This window comes from Scardinius erythrophthalmus (genome assembly GCF_964197995.2).
Source record: "Scardinius erythrophthalmus genome assembly, chromosome: 25".
Taxonomy (NCBI): Eukaryota; Metazoa; Chordata; class Actinopteri; order Cypriniformes; family Leuciscidae; genus Scardinius; species Scardinius erythrophthalmus.
The window spans coordinates 29,085,087-29,110,803 of NC_138245.1; the positions used below are offsets into that span (position 1 = coordinate 29,085,087).

At 37.3% G+C, this 25,717-nt stretch overlaps 2 protein-coding genes across 5 annotated transcripts in view; one reads left to right on the forward strand and one right to left on the reverse strand.

The window, feature by feature from the left end:
• Positions 1 to 20,380, forward strand: part of ccdc50b (coiled-coil domain containing 50b) — a 22,379-nt gene extending 1,999 nt beyond the window's left edge. Inside the window, exons 3-14 of one of the 4 annotated variants that reach the window (XM_081358599.1) lie at positions 5,731 to 5,793; positions 5,890 to 6,013; positions 6,778 to 6,868; positions 13,729 to 13,831; positions 13,908 to 13,993; positions 14,910 to 14,972; positions 15,169 to 15,288; positions 16,825 to 16,934; positions 17,044 to 17,138; positions 17,213 to 17,519; positions 17,976 to 18,368; positions 18,939 to 20,380. In XM_081358599.1, coding sequence (XP_081214725.1) covers positions 5,731 to 5,793; positions 5,890 to 6,013; positions 6,778 to 6,868; positions 13,729 to 13,831; positions 13,908 to 13,993; positions 14,910 to 14,972; positions 15,169 to 15,288; positions 16,825 to 16,934; positions 17,044 to 17,138; positions 17,213 to 17,358 — 1,001 coding nt within the window. In that variant the 3' untranslated portion in view covers positions 17,359 to 17,519; positions 17,976 to 18,368; positions 18,939 to 20,380. Of the gene's footprint in view, positions 1 to 3,806; positions 3,937 to 5,730; positions 5,794 to 5,889; positions 6,014 to 6,777; positions 6,869 to 13,728; positions 13,832 to 13,907; positions 13,994 to 14,909; positions 14,973 to 15,168; positions 15,289 to 16,824; positions 16,935 to 17,043; positions 17,139 to 17,212; positions 18,369 to 18,721 lie in introns of those variants that run through there. The other 3 variants (XM_081358598.1, XM_081358600.1, XM_081358597.1) reach the window with 3 other exon arrangements.
• A 3-nt stretch (positions 20,381 to 20,383) lies between these two features.
• On the reverse strand, positions 20,384 to 25,123 carry tnfrsf9b (tumor necrosis factor receptor superfamily, member 9b). Its single transcript, XM_081358601.1, has 7 exons — positions 24,717 to 25,123; positions 22,867 to 23,001; positions 22,519 to 22,656; positions 22,362 to 22,431; positions 22,136 to 22,248; positions 21,410 to 21,529; positions 20,384 to 21,319 (listed from the first exon to the last, which is right to left on the reverse strand). The coding sequence occupies exons 1-7, from the start codon at positions 24,868 to 24,870 to the stop codon at positions 21,192 to 21,194; spliced, it is 858 nt and encodes a 285-aa protein (XP_081214727.1). The 5' UTR covers positions 24,871 to 25,123; the 3' UTR covers positions 20,384 to 21,191.
• Positions 25,124 to 25,717: the final 594 nt, after the last annotated feature.

Here is a 25,717-nt window from a genome sequence, read left to right on the forward strand (position 1 = left end):
CATAACATGTTAGCATTCTGCTAATGAACGCTGATTGGTCAGTGAAGGACTGATTACGACCAGAGAGACCGCTTGATGGCATCGTGTGTATTTTCGGCGTGGTCTTTTAAAACAACAAACAAAAACTCGTCTAGCACGTGTGTTTACCTGTGTCAGCTGTGTTGTCGATGCCTCGAGAGAAAAGAAAGTGCAGAGCGCGAACGCACCAAAGTGACTGAAGGATTGCCGTAAAGCATGTGTATGACGTCATTGACATTTTATAAGACTTTTTAAAGCAAATAAGTGACTCTAAAAAATCTAACACCCCGCAATGTGTAATTTCTTTGCATCTCCTTTCGAATACAACATTCAAATTACTAGACAAAAAATTGTATCCTGAGAAAAGTGGATTTTGAAGGGTATAGCGCCATAGACCTCCATTCATTCTGCACTCGTCCTGTGAGCGCCCTCATATGGAACCAAAGTGGAACTGCAACCAGTTCAGAAGCCGGAAGTTTACTGAGAGTGGAAGTTCTCCCCTTATTAGACATTCTCTGATATTACTAATGCGGTCATCAAACATTAAACAGCAGCATTTTTAGTCGAAAACGACTAAAAACGCTGTAGATGGCCAGTAGATGGCGATGTCACTTTGTAAAGAAACACTACACACCTAGACTTTTTTATTTATTTATTTTTATTAAATGCTTTAAAAAAAACATTAACAACAATTATCATTATTGAAAACATCACACACCTATAGACTGAACATACACACGCATGACGTCACCGTTTATCAGAAAATAGCGTTTTCAAAAAGCTTGCTGGACAAAAACACCGTCTCAGTGTGGACAGAAGGCCAAAACAGAGAGAAAAAGATGCATTAGTTTGGACAAGGTCTAACTGTTGCTGACTATTATTCATCTCAGCTACTGCATGCAGGAAGAAAATGCACTTGTAAAAACTTTTTATGCATGTAACTATCCATAAACTTTCAGTTTAGTGAAAGGAACGGTATTTCAATGGTATTCAAAAATGAAGGTCAAAGCTGTCTGAATGCTTAATCAGCCCCTGGCTAATATCCATGTGCAGGTTTGCTGTTGTCTCAGATGTTGTTTGGCAGGGCTGCTGTTGTGTGTTGTAGGAGATGAGATCAGCGTTCAGGAATGTGATGTGAGACCAGGACAGATCGAGCGAGTGAGCGAGAGAGAGAGAGAGAGAGAGAGAGACAGTTGTGTGCTGCTGATGAGAGAGATAGAGAGAGAGAGAGAGAGAGAGAGAGAGAGAGAGAGAGAGAGAGAGAGAGAGAGAGAGAGAGAGAGAGAGAGAGAGAGAGAGAGAGAGAGAGAGAGAGAGAGAGAGAGAAAGAGAGTTGTGTGCTGATGAGAGAGAGAGAGAGAGAGAGAGAGTTGTGTGCTGATGAGAGACAGAGAGAGAGAGAGAGAGAGAGAGAGAGAGAGAGAGAGAGACAGTTGTGTGCTGCTGATGAGAGAGAGAGAGAGAGAGAGAGAGAGAGAGAGAGAGAGAGAGAGAAAGAGAGTTGTGTGCTGATGAGAGAGAGAGAGAGAGAGAGAGAGAGAGAGAGAGAGAGAGAGAGAGAGAGAGAGAGAGAGAGAGAGAGAGAGAGAGAGAGAGAGAGAGAGAGAGAGAGAGAGAGAGAGTTGTGTGCTGATGAGAGAGAGAGAGAGAGAGAGAGAGTTGTGTGCTGATGAGAGACAGAGAGAGAGAGAGAGAGAGAGAGAGAGAGAGAGAGAGAGAGAGAGAGAGAGACAGTTGTGTGCTGCTGATGAGAGAGAGAGAGAGAGAGAGAGAGAGAGAGAGAGAGAGTGTTGTGTGCTGATGAAAAGTGCTGGAGAGCGTCTGTCCACACGCTCGTCCTCTTATCTGCCCTGGATGAGCTCAAGAGCTTCCCAGCGTTCCTGTTTCTTAAACAGGATTTGGGTCGAGATTCCAATCTTCTCCCGGTTTGGCCTAAAGCTGGAGGCAGGAAAGAGGTGTGAAGAGTTCAAGTGCAGGAGAATTTAGATTTACTGCACACAAAGACAGGTCAGTTTACATCAGTTTACATCAGTTTACATCAAACATCTGCAAACAAGAAGAACGCAGGAGGAACAGGAAAGTGCTGTTTGGTTGTTCACATAAACCTACGCACGGCTGTAGTTGCACCTAGAAAGCAGACAAACTGTGTGCATAAAACGGGACACTATATAAACACCCTGTGAGATGCCTACCCACAGTGCATTTTAAGGCCTTAAATGCGCTCCTGAAACTAACTGGGTTTTGAAGCAGAGCTTCTGACCTGTTTCTTTGAGTTCATGTGTGAACCTCCCTTAACTTCACTGCCGGATATTTATAGCTTCTGCTTCTGCTCCGCGTGCCAAATATAGACAAAGAACTGCAGGAGAAAGTGAGTGATTAGAAGAGGAGAGCAGCATACAGGAAAAGACGCTTGCTAGTTTCATGCAGGGGTCCCCATTACTGTCTTTACTCTGTTCTCTTTGTTTCTGAGACTTGAATAGCACCATCTGTTTGTCCCGGGGGCCTCGGCTCAGCTGTGGGGGTCACATCAATGGGGCAGACCACTGTCTTATCCCAACAAATGCATGCTTGACCACCCTTCATCGTCCTCTGTCTATTTAAGGGCTGACATTATTTATCCTTACACCTCGTAAACATTTATTCTAACAAAATTAGCAGTGTTCACTTTTCACCTCCAGGTGGCACTAATTTATTTGGTTGTCAGAAATATTTGCTTTTAAAGCAAAAGTGCAACATTGCATCCGAAATCAGATACTTCCCTACTTACCTATCCGAATATTATTCATACTACCCATATTCATACTATATAGAACGCCCTTTTTTTAACGATCGCAAAGTAAATTTAAATTCAAAAGTTGTACCTACTCAGACAGTGTGTGATTTTGGACGCCCCATAAGTGATTCCTAAATTATTAATTTACCTTTTTAATAATTCACTCATCCTCATGTCATTCTAAACCCATTTGACTTTCTTTTTTCTGTGAAGAACAATAGCTGATGTTTTGAATAATGTTCACATTGTTGTTTTTATGTACAATAAAAGAATATAAGATGAGCTTTAAAATCGTACCATAAAACCACATTACCATTTGAGGTCAGGAAGATGTTTTATTAAAAGAAACTTATACTTTCATTCAGTAAAGATGCATTAAATAAACTCAGCTTTGATCACAGGAATACATTTCAAGTTTATAATATATCAAAATAGAAAACAGTTATTTTAAATTGTAATAATATTTCACAGTATTACTGTTTTTTTATATAAATCAAATAAATGCAGCCTTAGTGAGCATAAGAGACAATTCAAAAGCGTTAAACAAAATTACAGACCCCAAACTTGTGAACAATAAGCCTTAGACCACTTTAATGATAATTAGCTTTTTCTTTTTTAAGATTGAGGTCATTTAGGATTAAGTCATTGAGTTTAATTTTCATAATATTGCTACTTTTTCCCTCATCCTCAGCTGTGATTAAAATAACATTTTAAGAATAATATTATTATAAAGGCATCAAAGCTGTTTCCACTGGTTTGAGGAATTGCACGTCACTATTTCTGGTTTAAAACCCGGTTCTAATTTTAAGTTGCACAACATTGGCTCTTGTTATGCACAAAACCCCTTTCATTGCATTTAGTTTAACTGTGAGTATGCCAACCTTTATGAAACAAGCTTCTGTCCTGAGAGTGCCCATGTCAGCTTTTCCGTCCTGGATCAGGGTGGAGGTGCCTATGAACCAGGAGGGGTTTTTCCTAACTTTTTCTCTTTTTTTGTTAAATTCATCAGCTTGAGCACCAGTGCTGTTTACTAACAGAAGCGCATGACGGACTGATATATAGGATGAGCTCACACTCGTGTGTGTATGTGCTTCATGACAGTAGACAGAGTTTGACGAATGGACGCAGGCGCATCTTTACAAACGGTAAATCTTATGCAAAATAAAAAAAAAATTGTTATCTTGAGACTCATACTTTTTAAGAATAGTAGCTTAATAGTAGTTACTTTGTCATAGACGTCTTTGTGAGTATTTAATATGTGTTACAGCACTGACAGATCTGTAATTAGACGACCTGTCTTTTATAATGGAGTGTCAGCTTTTATGGCTCTGATGTTTAGCATGCTTGTGCGAGAGTTCGTGAGCTTTTATTAGCTCACTGATTTTTCCACACTTACTTAAAGAGAGCATGAGACAGAGAGGGAAGGAGGGTTGTCATTGTATGCGTGTTTAATGTGCAGGGTTTTCTTTGACCTTCAGAAGAGCCTTGTGTGTGTGTGTGTGTTTGCTTCAGGTTGCTATTGTTTAATAGTCGATCAGTGGACTCCTGGCGGTTTTGGCCGTTCACATTGACACACCTCTGTAAGCTTATTGGGCATTATGTGCTTTTCCTCTGAGCCGTTGTGTTAGAGTTAGAGTTGTTGACCCAGTTGGCTTGGCTTTAGTTTTCCTGTTTTGGCCCCAGTGTGGCGTTATTAACAGAGCGGAGACGGGCCAAAACATAAACCGGTCTTAGAGAATGAATTGCATGCACTGATAACATTGTTTATTGGCACAAACTGTCAAGCAGGTCAATAATTGCACAAATATGCCACTCAAAAATTAGTTTTGAGTAATTAAATGATTAAACTTAATCTGTACAATAACTTGCACAGGCCAGTTGTGAGTGCTGAGATGTGGAGGATGCAGCCGATTATTACCAAGATTTATAGCTTTACAGCATCACTGCAATCCTGACTCCCGAATCAGCTTTATTAAAATGGCGAAAGTGTTTTAAATGTTGGGATTGGCATTAGCGATAACTTTATTCCTGGTTATAATGCTCTTCTTCATCATTTCATTCATTGCTACTGCCATTATCAAAGTCATTTTACTATTATTTATACATTTTTGAATTAGCTTTTTTATAGGCTTTTATATATTTTTTCAGTTTTAGTACAGAAATTTTAGTGCTTAAATTGAATTAATTAAATTCATTATATCAGTTAGTTGTCAAAGGCAACATTTCTAATTTTCCATTTATTTATTTTTTGTTTAACTTAAGTTCTTCATCTAATATTTATATTTTATGATATTTCAGCATTATTTCATTTATCAAAATCAATTTGTATTAGTTTTCGTTTTAGTCAACAACCATAACAACCCTGCTCGTGATGAATGTACACAAAATCCCTGCAATACATGATCACATGCAGGTGGTCATTTTATTTTTGCCATGCAAATAATGCAGACTTTTCTCAAATAAAGTTATTTCAAGTTATTTCATTTTTGTGCTGAAAAGAACGCCAGTGACTTCAAATAAATTGCTTGTATAGTTTTATGAATACGTTTGCATGTTAAAATGCCACATCTCTTTAGTGTCTTCACTCCTCATGTAAAATTATGGACTATATTAAAATGAAATGTTTATAAACGGGATATTTCTAGCTCAAAAAAATCTGTAAATTGCATGAAATAGACAAATGTGTAGCAAAACTATTTGAATTTGAAGTTGCACCAATTAGACTACATTTCAGCAAATTAACCATTTTATTTGATGAGAGAATTGTGATTATTAATCAAATAAATGCATTGAACATTAATATCAGTTACATTGCTGTTGTCCCGTCTTATAAAGATTACAGTCATTTTACTGTGGTAAAATCCCTATAATTAAGCCTTTAATGACCTGCTAATTTAGTTTAACACTCTTGCCTATAATTTTGTTTTTTCCCCCTGCAGTGTGCCAATGTTTCTCTGTGTTAGAGGACGGCGCTCTGGCTCACAGTCTTCAAGAGCAGGAAAGTGAGTATAAGCATCTACTTCCTGTAATCTTGCTCGTCCTTCCTTATTTCACTGGGTAAAAATAGGCCTCAGACTGATTCAACTTTTTCATCTCAGTTGAGCAGTTTTACAGCACCAACATCCAGAAGAACCAGGCGGTGCAGAATGATGTTCGTTTGGCCCGGAGGCTTCAGGAGGAGGAGGAACAGCGAGTGGATCTCAGCCGAAACCTGCGGCAGCTGTAAGAGTCGTCAGGCCTCGACACGCTTCCTGAATTACTGTGTTATCAGCAACATCACTAAACCACAGACATTTTTGAATTTGCAAATTACTATGTGGAAAACAGATGCTTGACTCATTGTGTTGCGTAACTTGATTAGTTTGTATATTGTGAGGACGTGTAGGTTAAAAAACACAGGAATTAATGTTTGGCTTGAGAGTAAAATCAGCGTGACTTGACATGAGTTTGCTTTTCCACTTGTATGGTGCATGGACTTGTTTAGGGTTTTTATGTACAAAACAGTTCAATAGTTTGTGGTCGATAAGACTTTTTTTGAAAGAAGTCTCTTATGCTCATCAATGGCTGCATTTATTTGATCAAAAATACAGTAAAAATTGTGAGATATTATTACAATTTAAAATAACAGTTTTCTATTTAAATACTTTTAATATAATGTATTCCCTTGGTGCAAAGCTGAATTTTCAGCATCATTACTCCAGTCTTCATTGTCACATGGTTCTTCAGGAATCATTCTAATATGCTGGAACATTTCTGTCGTGCTCAGTCGTGCTGCTTTAGATTTTTGTGGAAATCATGATGCTTTTTTGATGAATTACTGTCACGTTTGATTAATTTAATGCATCATTTGCTGAATAAAAGTATTAATTACTTACTGATTAGTGTACATGATATTGCAACCAGCACAAAAGAGGACAGCAAAAAGCATATATAATAAATATCATATATATATATTGAATCATTCAAGCGTTCTGTCTGATTTTCAGGGAGGAAGAGGACTGCAGATATGCTCAGCTGATTCAGGAAGAGCTCCAGAGGTGTGCTGAGGAGGCCAGGAGACGAGAGGAAGAGGATGAGGTGTGTTTCATCAAAACATGTCACAGTTAAAGGAACACGCCGACTTTTTCGTACTTTAGCTTATTCACCGTATCCCCCAGAGTTAGATACGTCCATACACACCCTTCTAATCTCTGTGCGTGCCGTAACTCTGTCTGACGCACCCACCGCTAGCCTAGCTTAGCACAAAGACAGGGGGTAAATGGCTCCAGCTAGCATACTGCTCCCAATAAGTGACAAAATAATGCCAACATTTTCCTAAATCACAAATCACTCCACCCAAGTAGCAGTGCTTCGCCTTCTGAGAATATAGCTCCCAGTATGTATACGGTTAGAAGATGGCTGTGTCTCATGTGACCTTGTTATTTGTACACACGCTGTGACTATACAAATCACAACATGTAAATAGGAAAATATTGGCGTTATTTTGTCACTTATTGGGAGCAGTATGCTAGATGGAGCCATTTACCTCCAGTCTTTGTGCTAAGCTAGGCTAGCGGTGGGTGCGTCAGACAGAGTTACGGCACGCACAGAGATTAGAAGGGTGTGTATGGACGTATCTAACTCTGGGGGATACGGTGAATAAGCTAAAGTACGAAAAAGTCGGCGTGTTCCTTTAAACCTAAAAAGCCAGACTGTAAAACAAGTTTTTTTTTATGGCTACCGTCAACTGTCTGGTTACCAACATTCTTCAAAATATCTTCTTTTGATATATTGAAATAAATATATATTTTTGGGCGAACTAACCCTATAACTCTACAAAAGTAGATCCACTCTACCAGCTAATTATCTCTTCGACAGCGATGTCAAAGAAATATACAGAGCTACAGCAAAAACGGAATTTCAAAGACAACATTTTAAAGATGGCCGCTCGCTTATTTTGATTATGATTATCAGATGTTTGGTATCATAAATGTTGCTTCTTTAGCTGAAATAATGCTTAAAATCTGGTCCATGCTCATTCTAGGGTGTAACAATATATCGTGTCACAATATATCGCAATACAAAAAGGCAACAATATGAATCGTGGATAGTGATAATCTGTATTGTGTATAGTTCACTCAATATGAAAATTACTGTGTGAGTTTTAGTGTCAGTACTACATTAATCTTCTATATAATGTTGAATACAATGTATAATAATGCAATGGGGATATGGGAATATTTGTGTGTCCTGATAATGCCAAATGTCTTTTGTTACCAGTAAAAAGTGGCCGACGTTATTTTAAATATATCTAGTGAGTGACAGAGCAAGCATATTCGTCTAAAATAATTCTGTATTTTCAGCTTCAGAATCATGAATATTTTTATTCTGGTGTCACCATTGGGTTTCTAGCACCAAGTCCAAGCCTATTCATTTACACCCCCAATGTAAAACTAAAGTTAGTATTTTAATCAACAGTACATTTTTTGTTAACCTTTTATCATAATCTTGGAGTATCGCAATAATATCATATCATGAGTTCGGTATCATGATATGTATTGAATCGTGTGACATGAGGGTATCGTTACACCCCTAATACATTCACCATATTGAACACTGTGATTTTTCCCATTCATTTCTACACAAATGACAAATGTTTTGTTCATTGCTCTGTTGTTAATTATCTGTCCACTCATGTTAAGCTGATCAAAACACCTGTTTGTGGTGGCGGTTGTGTAGAGATGCTTTTGCAGAGAGCAATAAAGGACAGAAAGAACATAAAAGATTGAAGAGACTGAGAAGACTGAGGCCCGAGTCGGATCTTGCACTCTGATATCCATTGGCTTCAAGTATTCTTTTATGTCCTTTATTGAGCTGTTGGGCGACATTTCTGTCTCCTAAAGGAGCAGCTTTGTCATCATTGTTGTCAGGAGTGGTTTTTGAGAGTGTTCCCATGGCGATGTCTGTGGTGTTTCTGGGGTGACGAGTGGTTTGTCACTGAGGAGGTGGACCGCTCATCTGAAGGCCACGTCCCGCTGGATGAACACTGAGCTTCTGTATTTGTGGAAAGACTATTTACAAGAGGCTTTCTGAGGCCGTCTGTCTGGAGCCCTTTGGAAAAATGTCTTGAGGAAGTAATGGTCTATAGTGAACATATTTCGCCAGTATTGTTCTCTCTTCCAGTTAAACATCGTATTGAGTTCAAAACACTATTCTTTGCTTATAAGGGATTGCATGGACTGGCTCCTCCATACATCTCTGATGTCCTTTCATCCCACCATAATGCTTTTAGAAAACTTAGGTCAACCAGTAGTCTACAGCTGACTGTTCCCAAGGACACGTTTAAAGGGGTGGTTGAATATGATTTCACTTTTCTAACTTTAGTTAGTGTGTAATGTTGCTGTTTGAGCATAAACAACATCTACAAAGTTACAACACTCAAAGTTCAAAGCAAAGGGAGATATGTACTTTTTTTTAAATAGTTTTTTAAGGACTACAACAAACGTCTGGTAGAGACTACACGAGCTTCCTCCCGGGTTAGTGACATCACAAACCCTAGAATTTACATAAACCCCGCCCCCGGGAACACGATTTATAGATTATCAAGACAGAATATGATAATCAATGACTAGAAGATAACTACACTTAAGCTACATAAATTCACCAACTAACCATTCAGAATTGTTGTCTACATGTTGTCACTTCTTCCTGAGTCTCTCCATCATTGTCTGACTTCGGTTTGAACATAAAAGGCTAAAAGTTTTTGAAATTTCAGTTCATGTCTGTGTGAGGTAATCGAAGCTGCTAAGGTCACGAGCTCTTGAAGCTCCGCCCCCTGCGCCGGGAGCAGCAGCTCATTTGCATTTAAAGGAACAGACACAAAAATGGTGCGTTTTTGCTCACCCTTAAAAAGTGACTATTTTAACATGCTATATAAAAATATCTGTGGAGTATTTTGAGCTAAAACTTCACATACACACTCTGGGGACATCAAAGACTTATTTTACATCTTGTGAAAAGGGCAATATACCACCCCTTTAAAATTGAAAGGAGATTGTGCCTTTTCAGTGGCCGCTCCACAGCTTTGGAACAATCTGCCATCTTACATAAAAACTGCACCAACATACATTGATTTTAAATCTTTACTTAAAACCCACTTATTTACTGTTGCTTATGGTCATGAGTGGGTCTAGTTTACACTTTGTACAGCACAGCCAACAGCTGTTGTTTTTAAATGTGTTCTATGAATAAATATGACTGACTAACTGACTATAGTAATTGGACTTATTTAAAGAGACATTAGATTTGTTTCCATCCAAAAGTTGCAAATTTAACTTATGTTCAAAATTATAAAATGATAGAATATGGCATAAAACATTTGCGAATAAAGCACCGTTTCCATCCCTTGTGTTCAAAAAAACAAAATCATCACCTCCTAGATAATTGGTGCAAAATATCTGTAATAAAAATAGTAGTTGTTGCAATTGGGGAAGAAACTGTGTCTCTTTTTTCATACATCTTTTGAAACAGATGAAAAGCAATCTTGCGAGAGTTCTGGGAGGTCATTATTCCCAACCATTTTGATGACAGACTTTGGCTCTGAATTTCAAAATGACCAAAACAACATTTGCGATGCTGTGCAATGCGATTGGTCTGCTGCTTAATACAGTTATTCAATCGGTGAATGTGGTTCCGACATAGTTCATGCACGCCTTCTTATCGGATAAAAAATGCTCTGCCTCAAAAGGCGTGCGTATAATGTTTACTTTTAGAATTTATGCACATTTTAGTGCATAGAATTAGAATTTATCATATTTTTGCGCTCTGCATGGACACCTGGTGTTGACTGTCCTTTCTGCCTAGTGGCGACAGTATTATTAGACTGCAAACTGAGCAGTTCAGTGGGGTAGAAGAGATTTGTACTGGTAATTATCTTTCTGTATTTCTGCCAGCCTGTGAACAAAGTCTTGCAGTTTGATTGTATAGTGTAACTGTAGCCTTTTTCCAGTACTGGCTAAATGTATCCATCTGTATCTTGGCAGTTTGGCGTTGTCTTGTTGTTCTTCTGGCGATATTTTCCTAGAATGACGTATTTATCTGAGTGACCCTTGTCAACACTATGCCAGCTATTTCAAAACAATGCTCACTTCACGAGTCATAAAGCTCACAGCACAAAAGAGAAAAGAGAAACACTATTGGCAGGGCAAGTCTATTTAGATCACTATATTTAGCTCATTTTATATGCAATTAATTCAAAGTGCTTTACATTGGCATAGTTAAGAATAGAGAAATAATCATACAAAAGTCAAAGTTAAAATCGTTACTTAATGTCTGTCATGACAACTCTCTAAGTGTTTGGCATGGTAATGGATATTGAATATAACAATGTTGATATGTTTGGTCCTGGCGGAATAGATCTGCTACGCTATTGTGGTGTGTGTGTGTGTGTGTGTGTGTGTGTGTGTGTGTGTGTGTGTGTGTGTGTGTGTGTGTGTGTGTGTGTGTGTGTGTGTGTGTGTGTGTGTGTGTGTGTGTGTGTGTGTGTGTGTGTGTGTGTGTGTGTGTGTGTGTGTGTGTGTGTGTGTGTGTACAAAAAGTTGTACAAAAGCATGTTAGACACACACATTCCCACTTGAGTTCTTCAGGCCTGAATCGTTGGTGGGCCAGTGGGGCTGGCCATCAGAATGGAAACTCTTTCACCATGGTGCCACACAATGAGAAATGCCTCACCGTGGCGCTGAGGGCATGTTGATTGTTATAACTTAACTACACATACTTTAACTCTTCAGTCTGTAGGACTCAAGTTGTAACCCTCAGTCTTAAGTGCTGGAATACCCATGAGCCCACACAACTGCATCCTCTGATGTTGTGTGTTTATTTGTGTAGTCATTGCATTGACTTTCCCATGGGGAATTCTCTGTCTGTTTATAAGAAATGCAGTAAAAAACCCTTTCAGGGAACATCCAGACATCCCGGTGATTAAATATAGGGACTGTCTTGATCGACGATCAGTCAAATGATAACAAATTAAGTCCAGCCAAAAAACTTTATTCTTTCATCATTTACCTTAAACTTCACTCTGAGGTTTAACAGGTTCAGAAGATATAGTGAATTAATAGTTTTTAGTTAATAGTTCTGTTGTCATTCTGTCCTCATTGTTCATACATATCTGCTTTATGGTTTATGTCTAAATGAGGGTGATTAAATAATAAACATTTTTGGGTGAACTGGCCCTTTAATAGCGTGACTGTAGAGCCCAAACCTCCTTTTTACATTACTGTCCTCTAGTGGACAACTGATGTTACTGGTATATACTTTTAGTGTGTGCTTTTTGTCTCAAAAAGTACCTTACATTTAAATTGAATAATAGATTTTAAATGTTATTTTTAGTGTGTGACCTCACTTCCCGTCTTTATTTTCTCTCATTTAGCCACCCATTCCTGTTGCTTAAGCTTTCATTGTATAAAATTAAAATGGTTTCCTACTCTATTTAATTCATAAAGGATCACAAAACCATGACAACAATGTCACATTACATGTCAGACCTGTGTAATAGTGCTAAATAAAAATATACTGCCAAAATACAGTTAATTTTCCTCCAGTTTATATTTCATGTTAACTTCAAACAAATTCAGAAAACTGTTTAAACCCATATGTGTTTATTATGAATTATGATATTACTGTAGTTACAACGACTGTGGTTAATGTGGTATTTTGGCGGAAACTGGTTAGGATCAAGAGATATCCTCAAAGTCAGATGTTTGTTCTCCAAACTTCTGCTGCTGAGTGTAAATCTTTATAATAAATGCGTCAGTTCTTGTGTGAATTATGTGGTTTTTATGTCAGTGTGTAAACGAGCCCTCAGAAGTGCTCAGGCGAGGTGTGTGTCCTGAGAAGCGTCTCTGTGGGCGTCACACGTATAGAGTGTGTGTAGGGGGGGTGTGTGTGTGTGTGTGAGCTGTACTTTCCATGGGTCTGGCCTGCTTGTACTCTAGTGGGTGTCACACTGGTTTTTCGCGCTTAAAGATTATGTGCTTTTGTTCGAGTGACTCCGTGATGGAACTTTTACGGCCTACTCTGACACCTCTGCTGTGTGATCTTTACTCAGACCAAGGTGTGTGTGTGCGTGCGTGCGTGTGTGTGTGTGTGTGTATCTGTGCATGCGTGGTCTGAGATCTTATTATGAATATCACCTCTCCTCCACCCTGATGCATCAGAGATATATTCAGTTCTGCCGTTGTAAATAATAGTGACCACTGTTTACTTTCTTGCATGTTCAAAATTAAAGCTAAATAAAAAAAAATAAAAAAAATACATATATATATAATATATATATATATATATATATATATATATATATATATAAATAATAAAAAAGACAAAGGCATATAGCAATATTTCTAAAACTGAAACTAAAATTAAAATGAAAACAAATTAAATTGCCTGGTCTTATTTGTGAACTTATTCCCAATGGATGAATCCAGATCTCATATTTACCTCTGATATGTACTGTTTCACTCGGAAATATGTCACACTAGGCATGTTTTTGGTTATTTTTTTCCTTTGGCTTGCTCAGCTAGGGTTTCAAAGACTAGTAATATTAACTGCACTGACACCATCGGATGACAACAAAACTGTAATAATGACTTTGCGTCTGAATCAACATCGAATTGACGTGAGCTGAATAACAACACCATTGTCTTCTGTAGAGCTGCCTTACAGCTCAAATTGAATTTGATACATAATTGATGAATTATTTACAACAGTAACACTGTTATCTTCCTGTTTTATTAATGTGAATCTGCTTTGAAATTATCTGTATTGTATAACACACTCTTTAAATAAATATGGCTTGACTTATGGTTGTACTGGACTATTAAAATTATGCATCAGTTGTTTTTATTACTGAATTGTGTGAATTATTGAATTATTGTGTGTGTGAATTGTTTTCTGAACAGGAAATGGCTAAACGGCTCCAGGAAGAAGAAGAAATGGAGATGAGACGGCAGAGGGCTGATGCTGGACACCATGAAAATGACTGTGTTTCTCCTCTATGTGAAGGTAAATGTGTATTGTTAATGTAGACACATGCTGATATGTTGGCTTTGGTCTTAAAAAGATGTTCTCCTTCCGTCAGGGTTGGGAATCTGGGAGCAGGTGCTTCAGGACGCTGAGCTGGCCCGTAGACTTCAGGAGGAAGAGGAGATGTTGCCTCGCAGAGATGTACGTTACATTCAGCATGCTTTATTTGCTTATACACACTTTTATTTGGTTAGTTTTTCATGGATAACCTCAGGTTTGCATAGGGTTCGGGACTAGTTTTACTTTGTTTTTGAAGATCGTGAATATCTTTGTGCATACGGAGCCCTTATGGGACATGGTGGTGAGGAAAAATAATAGGCCAATAATTGCGTTCCCTCACAAAAATGTTTGTGTTCTTTACGAGGGAACGCAAAGTTTTCTTTGCTCAATCTTTGAATTTGACAGTATCTGAATGAAATTTAATTTGAAATTAAAATCTAAATAAATTTGAATTTAATGACAATGCAGTACTCTAAATAACTCACACCAATTTGTTTATTTATTTGATAATTGAAATAAAATACAAAAAATTGATTTAAAAAAGACTTGACCTTAAAAAAAAACTTTAGTTGAAATAAATAAAATAAAGAAATAAAGAAATACAGAAATAAAGTAAGTTGAAGTAATAAAAGTATTCAGACTAAAAATATATTAAAGCTAAATAGAAAAAATAAAATAAAAAATCATATAACAAAATTACTTAAACTAAAATGTAAAATGAAAACTGAAAATATAAAAATAAAAGCTACTTCAAAATATTAATAAATATTATAATAGTATATAAATAATAAGAATAAAGTATTCATTTTTATGTCTTTTTGATACTCAAGTGAAACTCAAATTAAACTAAATAAAAAAATAAACTTTAAACTAAATAAAATTAAAATTTTAAAGAAAATTCATTTTTTTATAAAAAAGCACATCAAAATTACAAAAAAATAAATGAAAATATAAAAATTAAATCTTAATAATTGTATATAAATAATTACTAAAACTAAAATATAAGTTTGCTACTAAAACAACACGCATAGTATTTATTATTATGTCTTTTGTTTAGCGGTTTCCTCGCAGCTCTGGATCAGACGTGGACTTCATTGCGGCTCAAGTAGCCCAAGATGAGGTAAAATAATCTTCAGGATAACTAAGATTGCACTTTACAGATTGATAAAAAGATGTAATGTACAGCTCCATATTTTCCTGGAATGTAGATTAACTTAAGTACATCAAATGACATACTACTTCTTGATTCTCAAACGTCTAAAGAAAGCTCAGCTGTGGTGATGTAACTCTCTAACTGCTGAATAAATGCTCATCAGGAGATCGCACACTACATGCAGCAGCGCCATCAGAGAAGAGTCACCGACAGGCCACGAGACCTAGAGATCCAGACCAGACCAGCCGAACCAAGAGATGAAGGAAACACTACAACCAGGAAGGTCTGAACCAACCTCATCCGCTTCATGAAAACACAACACACCTAATTTTATTCAACAGTTGTGAAAAGTAAAGCAGAAATTGCTAGTAAATTTCACAAAGAAACTGCAAGTAACACATTGAACTAATTGGGAAATTTTAAAGCAGAAAATCTGAAATGGTGTTTCCTTGTAAAATGTACACCTATAATCTTTATCTACAACTTTAAACATTATTATTTTACTGTATATAAGTATTTAAGGTGAAAGAAATCTGTAGCATTAAAGCACATGCTTTCGCTTTTGGTGTGCAATATATATTTTGCAGACTTTCTCATTTATAGGGGACCCATTATGACCTTTGTCTTAATTTAGTGTTTGGGGCCTACTAGAATATTTTCATGTATGAATGTTCAAAAATGTTCTTTTCCCATATTCTCCATTGTTGCAATTCCTCTTTTGCCAGTCTGTCAGTAAAGGTTCTTGCACACTGAGTCCAAAATTTTCGCATGCGTTTTTTCATATTCGTGATTCGGTGGCTCTGAATTGTCAAAACACCATTCAAAATGCTTGTTACGTATGCGAACAACGCAGAAAATCGAACCTGATCCGTTTTTTTTTTTTTTTTTTTATGAGGAGGCAGTGTGCAAGCGTGATTGACATAACGTGAGGTCGTATTTGTTTTTTAACGCGCGAAAATTTCGGATGTGAATATCAGACTCAGTGTGCAAGGGCCTTAAAGGGATAGTTCACCCAAAAATGAAAATTCTGTCATCATAGACTCGCCCTAAAGTTGTTTCAAACCTGTATGAATTTCTTTTTTCTGCTGAACACAAAAGAAGATATTTTGAAAAATGTCTGTAACCAAACAGTTGACGTGTCCATTTACTTTCATAGTATTTTTTTTTTCCTACTATGGAAGTAAATGGACACGTCAACTGTTTGGTTATAGACATTTTTCAAAATATCTTCTTTTGGGTTCAGCAGAAAAAAGAAATTCATACAGGTTTGAAACAACTTTAGGGTGAGTCTATGATGACAGAATTTTCATTTTTGGGTGAACTATCCCTTTAACGCTCTGTTTAGTTCCTGTCTCTATGAAGCCCTCCTTCTGAAAAGCACACTGTGCTCTGATTGGTCAGCTGGAGCAGTGTGTTGTGATTGGTCAATCGCTTCAAACATGTTTGGGAAATGTCCCGCACCTTATCATAACCGCCAGTTTCAACACACTACTAACTAACTCAACCAGGCCCCGCCCCTTTATTCTGCGTATGAATTATTTAAATGAGGAATATTTGTTCCCGGAAGAAAACTCAAAACTACAATGGAGGCGTTTCAGGGAGTTCAGAAACACTGACACTGATATAAAGAAGAAGTCTCGCTGGAGGGACTTGGCAGACCTCAAATAGCAAAATTACACACTAAAGAAAGTTTAATATGGAAAACAAAAAACATAACATGACCCCTTTAATTCATGGTGTGGATAGACCATTCATTTGTAATTTGCTTTAATTTTGGTGTAAATGGAGATATTTCAGACCATGTTGTCTTTACTTTCAGGCTCTTCAGAAGCTGCGAGAGAGGCTGAACTCAGACGGACTGCATTCGCCAGTGGAAGAGGAAGACTACACCATTGAACACCATCTAGCAAGCCCACCATGCACTGCACTGTAAGTCACACATTCTTTATCTCACACATTCACACAATTGTCCGTTTCTCAAGAACGCCTTTCAACAGTTACTGTATCTTTGCACCACACCTTGTTTATCTCTTTTCAGCCGAAACCAACACATACACAACATTGCAGAGGAACTGGACCCAACGTTCAAGGCTAGGAAGCGTGAGAGCCACATTTCCACCAGCCCCCCGTCAGGCATGTTATATAATAGGAAAGTTCAATAACTGTATTTGTGCCACATCAACAGTCATTTTCTGTTTCCTCAGCAGGTTTGTGCTTGGCCTCTCGTAGCCCGCACAGTATCTTTTATGACTACTTACCAGAACCCACCTTCATACCACCAACTAGACGGCAGAGCGACAAAGCAGGACGTCACAAAGCCAAAGACAAGAAAGAGAACTGTAAACAACAGTGAACGTATGACTAATTCAGTGCCGTCTCTCGGTTTTCTTTTAAACTGAAAGTATTGTATAGTCAATGTTATGGATACAGATTTTATAATCTGTTGTTAGACTGAGTTTATAACTGGTGATTGTCTGATGTTCCATTCATGCACTCTTATAAAAAAAAAAAAAGGTTCTATATAGAACCCTACGCTTCTTTGATTCAATTTGAAAGATCTCTTTATGCCAGAAAGGTTCTATATAGGTAAATTATTTCATATTACTTTAATGTTTAATGGGTTATTTAAAAAAAATTCTTGTGATAAAGGATATTTAGGAGCTGTGTAATTCATAAAATTTAATTGAAATGAATGAATTAAAACTAAATCTATAAAAAGATCCCATGATGGAAAACCCTGAAAGGTTCTAAATATGAAGCGTCTGACAGAGCACTTTAATTTTTTTATATAGAACTTTTCAGGGGTTCCTTTCCATCATGGCAATTAAATTTTATGAATTAAACGGCTTGTAAATATCCTTTAATCACAAGAAAAAAATTAAATAACCCATTAAAGTATTATGAAATAATTTACCTATATAGAACCTTTCTAACATAAAGAGATCTTTCAAATTGAGTCAAGAACCGTAGGGTTCTACATAGAACCTTTTCTTCTAAAAGTGTGCAACTTGGAACGACACTTGAAGTTGGTTTTCCAACTGCGATTTCATCCTGTTGTTAATGGCAACACGCAAACATGACGGCAGCCAGGGAAATGTAATGTACATAGTTAATGATAAACACTCGCTTTTAATCTATCAAAATACATTGAGTCAAAGTTCCTTTATTATATGATGATACAAACACTGTCATTTTTTTAAATCTCTGTTGTTAATTGTACACCTGCAAAATGATTATTAGCATAAAGTGCTGCAGGGACAGTGTATTATTGTAGGCCAAAACCTGGAAACGAGTTAAAGGGTTAGTTCACCCAAAAATAAAAATTCTGTCAGTAATTACTCACCCTCATGTTGTTCCAACCCCGTAAGACTTTCGTTCATCTTCAGAACACAAATTAAGATATTTTTGATGAAATCTGAGAGCTGTCTCACTCCTCCATAGGCTTCTATGTTATTGAAACTTGCCGGCCCAGAAAGTTAGTAAAGACAATGTTTAAAATAGTCCAAGGGACCATTTTTATCAAGCGATGAGAATACTTTTTGTGCACAAAAAAACAAAAATAACGACTTTATTCAACTATTTATTTTCTTCTGTGTGGGCCTCTGAGTGAGTTCATGTAGTGTAACAGCGCAGCGCTTCTGGGTTGTACGTAAGAACGTAGACTCACTATTGGCCGAAGCTGGTCATGTGTGTAACACGTGTGACGTACAACCCAGAAGCGCTGCGCTGATACACTACATGAACTCACTCAGACCCACACAGAAGAAAATGAATAGTTGAATAAAGTCGTTATTTTGTTTGTTTTTGCGCACAAAAAGTATTCTCATCGCTTGATAAACTTATGGTTGAGCCACTGTAGTCACTTGGACTATTTTCTTGTCTTTAATAACTTTTCTGGGCCGGCAAGTTTCGATCCCATAGAAGCCTATGGAGGAGTGAGACAGCTCTCAGATTTAATCAAAAATATCTCAATTTGTGTTCAGAAGATGAACGAAAGTCTTACGGGGTTGGAACAACATGAGCGTGAGTAATTACTGACAGAACTTTCATTTTTGGGTGAACTAACATTCAAGTCAATGGTTTTTTTTAAGGCCTGAACTAAGGTATGCTGTTAAGGTCATTCACGTTTTATTCTACAACATAAAATACATTATTAATGTGATTTTTGAAAGCTTTTACTTATCTTGAAAAAGGCCGTTGCTAACATGTGGCTAAATGGGACTATAGAGGTTATCGGAGACATTAAATGTCATTAGACTGGACGGGTAAACTGAACTCATCTACATCTACTCAGCCTCATGGTTTATAATATAAAGTTGTTCACTTGTGGAGATTATCATGATGTGAGAATCAAAATGTGAGAATCACAAACTTTTGTTGGTCACAGACCTTATTTTTACTGCAATAATCCAAAAATCGTACTGGGTTTTGTCAATACGGTTTGCACTACAAAAATATAGCATCACTGCAGCGCCTTATTAGTGATGCTTCACAATTTGCTTTCCAGAGACATATCTTTGTTGAGCATCAAACACCTGCTAAGATAACTCTCCATGTGTTGGGCAATAGATTGTGTTTATGATCAGAAGTTGGAAATATGTAAAGATTGCACATCTGATTTTGGATGGAATGGAATTTGGAAGACTCTCATGGTTACATTGTGATAAAAGAATAATGTCATTTTTTTATCTTCATCTATTTGTTTATATGAGTCATTTAATGTACATGCAGTGGAATAACATCTTTGTCAACTAAAACAGGTAAATGGAAAAAAATAACAAGAGTTAACTGAAGGATAATACACCAGAGACCTGTGATTTTCTGTTTGTGAAAGGGATATAATGCCTTATTTCTGCTGACTTTGTGTTGTGCTTCAATTGCATTATTTCACATTCACGTTTTAGTCCACATTTGTTTTTTAAATTTGTGTTCCTCATTTTCACTTCTAAAAACAGAGCAGCAGCAGCTCTGTGTTTAATGGTGTTGCGAAACGCAAGGGTCAGAGGTCAGAAAAGAACCTGAGATGTCTTTTACCAGAATGTGAAGATTCAGGGTTTTTGCTGTTGGAAATTTCAGTGGATTTAAAATAATTCTATGCAGGGGAATTCGGATGATGTTGAATTAAAATATCAAACGCCGTCACATCCTGACAGCCTACAGTATTTCAGTGCAGAGGTCTCTGCCCCCCCCACACATACTGTAACCTTTTGTGCATGCGATGACATCATCCGCGTGAACGCCTCTCTGTTCTTAAGGCGAAAGGGCAACTGAACCTCTACAGTTTAAAGGTCTCATATTTGAGGATTTCCTTTTTTTTGTGTGTGTATTATGTGTTAACATGTGTTTTCATAATAAAAGTAATCTGAGCACAATGATTTCGTACAGGCTGATTTATTATCAAACATAAAACAATTCTCTGAAATTATAATTTATACAACTTACAACCTGCATTGTAAGAGATTCACAACAGAACAATGTTATATGTCAGGATTTCCCAAACGAAAATTTTGTGAGCTCATAAAAAAAAAAGAAAAAAAAAAGTTTTGTTTACCTGCATGTCATGTGACTATTAACCAACATCAGAGTACATTGTTCAATTACTTAAATATATTAAACAAAATATTTGGCTGACAACAACAACTACATTTACTACATTTGCCATGTCGTCATGTCAGCATCAGTTATGTCAGGTTATGTTAAAGCCATTCATAAATCCTCTCCCGTGGGAAAGTAAAGTGTCCATCATACGCACATTTCAGAATCTCCCCGGAAGTAGTAGGTCATCTGGGTACTTTTTGCCGACTATGAATTCGGACATACTTTTGTCAGATTCTGTTTTTCACTTTCTATATAGTAGGGAAGTATGTGATTCCTGATGCAGCCGAGGTTGGAAAAAAAATCACAATAATGAACCATAATATTTAGTCAAGTTCATGTACCTCTCGGAGTTACTACTTAGGGTCAAACCTTCTCCTTGAGTAAACAAGTACAAAATGTATTCCTTTAGAACATAGGCAGAACATTAATATGAAAATATGACAGTACAGAAAAATCTCAAATACCTCAGCTACTCTAATGGCTACAAAATCTCACTGGGATCAATAGAATTCAGTTAATAAATTATACATTACATAGAAACACAATATACATATCCTCAATATACATAATGATTTGTGATGCCAGCGTTCATGCCTCTAAAGGCCCGATGCTCTGCGAGAGCAGGGACTCTATGGAGCTCTGGCTGCCACTGCCGCGTTCCTGCTCAGGAAAACAGAAGCTGAGCTCTTCAGGGACACGCGTCTGAGTCGGTCCTCCTGCGGGCCGGAAGACACACGGAAAAGCATGAAGATGCGGGAACCCTTTAACATGCAGGACTAAAGAAAACAGCATTTGATGAAGTTTACCTGGTTGCTTTCTTTCTTTATTATGGGTGACCTTTCTTCTTCTCCACTCCAGGAAGAGGATTGTAGCGATAGGTATGGTTACGCAGAGGAGCCCAAAGATGATGAGAATAACTATGACCGCTGTAGCAAAGAGCAACGATGAGTGAATCACTTGAAAATTAGCCTTAAAGCTTTAAACAAATCATAGCTCATGGACATGACCACAAGTTATCGGCTCTTTTTTAACTGAAATGTATTTATGTATTTAATTGAACATCAAGTTCAAGGTGTGTGTGTGCGTGCGTGTGTGTGTGTGTACCAGTTTGAGTTTTAGACCATTGGAGTGAGGACAAAGAGAGTAAAGTGAGGACATTTTGGCTGGTCCTCACTTTCTGAGAGCCTTTAAAGGCCTGTTTGAGGGTCAAGACTTGGTTTTAGGGATAAGGTTATAGTTAGGTTAAGGGTTGGTTTAGGGTCAGGGGTCGGGTTAGGCACTTAGTTGTGATGGGTAAGGTTAGGGTAAGTGGCAAGAGACTGCATTGTGCCAATGAATCCCCTCATAAAGATAGATGTACAAGAATGTGTGTGTATGTATGTATGTATATGAATTATAAAAGGTCAAGTGCATGACAAATGTAGGGCCGCTTCCCATAATCTGAAATAAAGACCACTTCAGGGTGTTTAGAAACTCCCAGTGATGTCAGGGTCACTATCATGCCCACGGGTTTATATTTCTGTCATACGTACTGCTGTCTGCATCACTGTTCGGCGACACTGTTGGTTTGAGATGTGGTTTAGGTTCACAGATCACATCTTTAAATGCACTTCCAGGAACCTTTATTTGATGGTCAGGCGTACATCTGTGGGTTGAGAGATACATCTTTAGAAATAGCTTATAAAATGTGGTTTCATCAGCTCAGAAACATTCTTAACAGGCAGATCGATATCAGAAACAATGTTAAAGGCATCATACTTGGTCCAGTTCACGCAGGGTTGATGGATGTTGTCATTGTACATCCCTGGAGGACACGGCTCACACTTGCCTAAATTCATACCAGAAAGACTTTGCAGTCAGATGCATATTAGCTAATAATATCAAAAACTGATCGATTATCTTTATCCAGACTCACCTTTTCCATCAGGTTGCTCTCCCTTCCCACACTCCTTCAGGCAGTAAGAGCATTGATCATTTCCACATCGATATCCTTGTAAACACCCACAAACTGTGTCTCTGCTGGCGGTGCACTTCTCTTTCACCCGCATGCCACCTGTTTTTGACATTTTGATATTTGGTATTATTCAGGCTTGGGTCATTATTGGGCTAGTTTTTACTGGCCATTGTCTTATTACACAGAACCGCCAACCCTGTCGTCAGCTAAGGGCAGTTTTGGCATTTGTATGGTGATGTTCAGAGCACTTGAATAAAAAAAACATAATGAAGAAGTCTTTAGCATCAGTTAAAGTGATGTATGATGTACCTCCTGTACACTGATCACATCTCAGACACAACTTCTTGTCTGCGTCAGGGTTTCCGAAGGGGATGAAGGTGTCAATTCCACAGGGAGTACACAGATCCTTTGGGTCTGAACCGCATAGACTGACTAGACGGTTTCCTGCAACAAACACACACACACACACACACACACACACACACACACACACACACACACACACACACACACACACACACACGTATACAGTAGGATTAGAAGTCTGAGACCACATTAAAATCTGAAAAACACACCTTGGGTGAACACAGTCTACGTCCTCTTTAGACTTGTCCTCTTTTTCCTGAACTTTAATGGGATAGTTCACTCAAAAATGCCATCTTTTACTCACCCTCATGTTGTTACAAACCTGTATGAAATTATTTCTTTGCGCTGAACACAAAAGAAGATATTTTGAAGAATGTTGGTAACCAAACGGTTGCTGGTCCCCATTGACTTCCACAGTAGGAATAAAATACTATGGAAGTCAATGTTACCAACATAGTCATTCTCCAATCCATTATGCATTGCAAAAACAGTGAAACATTGTAATGTTAACACTGTTACGTAATGTTACATAAATGTGTTGTGATGAACCTTGTGCAATGAAGCACAAGATGCGCTTTATTATGCTGTCATCGGTCATTGATTCAAAAGTACACACCAAAATCATGTTTACTTTTCGATTGTTGACTATAATAGATTAAATAAAAAATGCAAAATAGAAGCATTTTTACAAGTGGACTTCTGAACCTCACTCTATACCTGACATCCTCCCGGTAAACATTATACATGAAGCACGATAATCAAATCGAAAGTAATGCGCTGTGAGGATGAAAGCAGCTGTTTATTGTGGTTTTTAATCACATGATCACACTTTATCATGAGGGGAAACAGGAAGACTCTTTATACCAGTGTTCATGCGTGTGTAAGAACAGGCTAAATACTGTGAACTTGATATTTGTGCTGTCGCTTGTTAAAAATGAGCTATTATAGCAATTCCAGTTTTGGGGTTTAGTCATTTATTCCAACTTCATCTATCACAAATTGATAACTGTATTCAGTTCTTACATCTGAGCTTCTCAAGCCTCCATGTATGTAATATGCAACAAAAATTGTTACGTATATGATTTTTTCCCCATTTGTTTTACATTTACGTTGATATTTTTGGTGTTGTTTGATAACACACTGTTATTAATAAAATTATAGTAATAAAATGTGGTAACGTTTAACAAAATGATCAATTTCCATTGATATTTCATTGGAGACAAAGCCCTGCTTTCTTATATAACAATTTTTTTTTATTATTGATTTAATCAATCTTACTAAAAAAAGAACACAGTGGAACTGCTCCATTTTACATAGTACTCTGAGGTACTTCTAAGAATACCGTGGTACTAAGAGTTCTTTTAATGCATATTTCTCTTTTCTTTCATCTTTTTTTACTACATGCATTCACTTCACAAAAAACGAACAATAAGCTTAAACCATTGTTTCTCAAACCTTTCTGAACATGGCTCCTTTCGGCCCCAGCTTTTTGCAGACCTAGTTCCAACCCAAATTCCCACAATCCTAATCCTTACTATGGAAACAGGAATCTCACACACTCCTATGGAGCACTGTATATTGAACTATAAACTTATAATATATTATATCTTGATACTTGTACCCAAGATCTGCAGTTTATCAAGCATAATTTGCTTGCCATATTTTTTTTGTTTTGTTGTTTGTTTCTTGTTAAACACAATTCTGTTGAGTTTGAGAAACATGGATGCAGACAATACAGATATTCGGTTTTATCAATCATTTTATCCCAGAGTAAAGTCCTTTGCAAAACTCACCTGGATGACACTGCGTACAGCACACGTCTTTCGGGTCGTTACTGTTTTCCCATATTTGACATCCAGATTCCACGCTGTGTTCTTCAGCCAGAACCAGAACAGCCACAGTCAGGATCAGTCCACAGAGCAGCTTCATCCTCCACAACAGGTCCATCTGCTCACAGGCTTCACACACACTCACACACAGTTCTCTGGAAGATGCTGAGAATAAAGATCTTCTCTAGTGTGCTGCGTCTATACAAAGTCTGAAACCCTCACACGTGAAACCACATTTGTAAGTTCCAAAACGTCATGAGTACGCCCACATCCACACACACACACACACACTCAAGACGCATTTAGTGACTCGTCAGCTTTCTGCAGTTTCTTTTTCATAGATAATGACGATGATCCCCAGTTCAAAAGTGCAGGGATATTCCTTCCTTCAATTTCCTTTAATTTCATTTTTTAGAGAGGAACCTCAACCATTGCACAATAATTATTTTTTAGATTCATTCTATATTGGGGATACTAATGCAATCATTACACATTACAATCATCCACTGTATTTTTCAATATTTAAAGGTGCACTATAACTGTTGGCCCTCTGGCGGTAAAAAAGAAAGAACATTGTTTTGGTTGTGCTTCGGCTCTGCGTGACTGTGCGGATGAATATGATTATAATACTGCTCATAAGACTATTCACTATAGGTATAAGTATGGAAGCTTGTTTCCGCCACAAAAAAATATTATTATTTTTTTTTAATCTTTTTATCTCACAATTGCGAGTTTACATCTCGCAAATCTGACTTTATTTCTCAGAATTGCGAGCTATAAAGTCAGAATTGCGTGTTATAAAGTCAGAATTGCGTGAAATAAAGTCGCAATTGCGTCTTATAAAGTCAGAATTCTGACTTTTTTTCTAGCAATTGCGACTTTATATCACTCGCAATTGTAAACTCGCAATTGTTAGATAAAAAGTTGCAATTATCTTTTAAAATGTTTTATTCTGTGGCGGAAAC

Excerpts from the sequence above, each read along its gene's own strand:
- tnfrsf9b (XM_081358601.1), bottom strand. The coding sequence starts at position 24,870 with ATGGACCTGTTGTGGAGGATGAAGCTGCTCTGTGGACTGATCCTGACT. Across the intron at positions 23,002-24,716 it reads CTGTACGCAGTGTCATCCAG|GAAACCGTCTAGTCAGTCTA; the intron begins GTGAGTTTTGCA and ends TGTTTGTTGCAG. Across the intron at positions 22,432-22,518 it reads AGAGCAACCTGATGGAAAAG|GCAAGTGTGAGCCGTGTCCT; the intron begins GTGAGTCTGGAT and ends GTATGAATTTAG.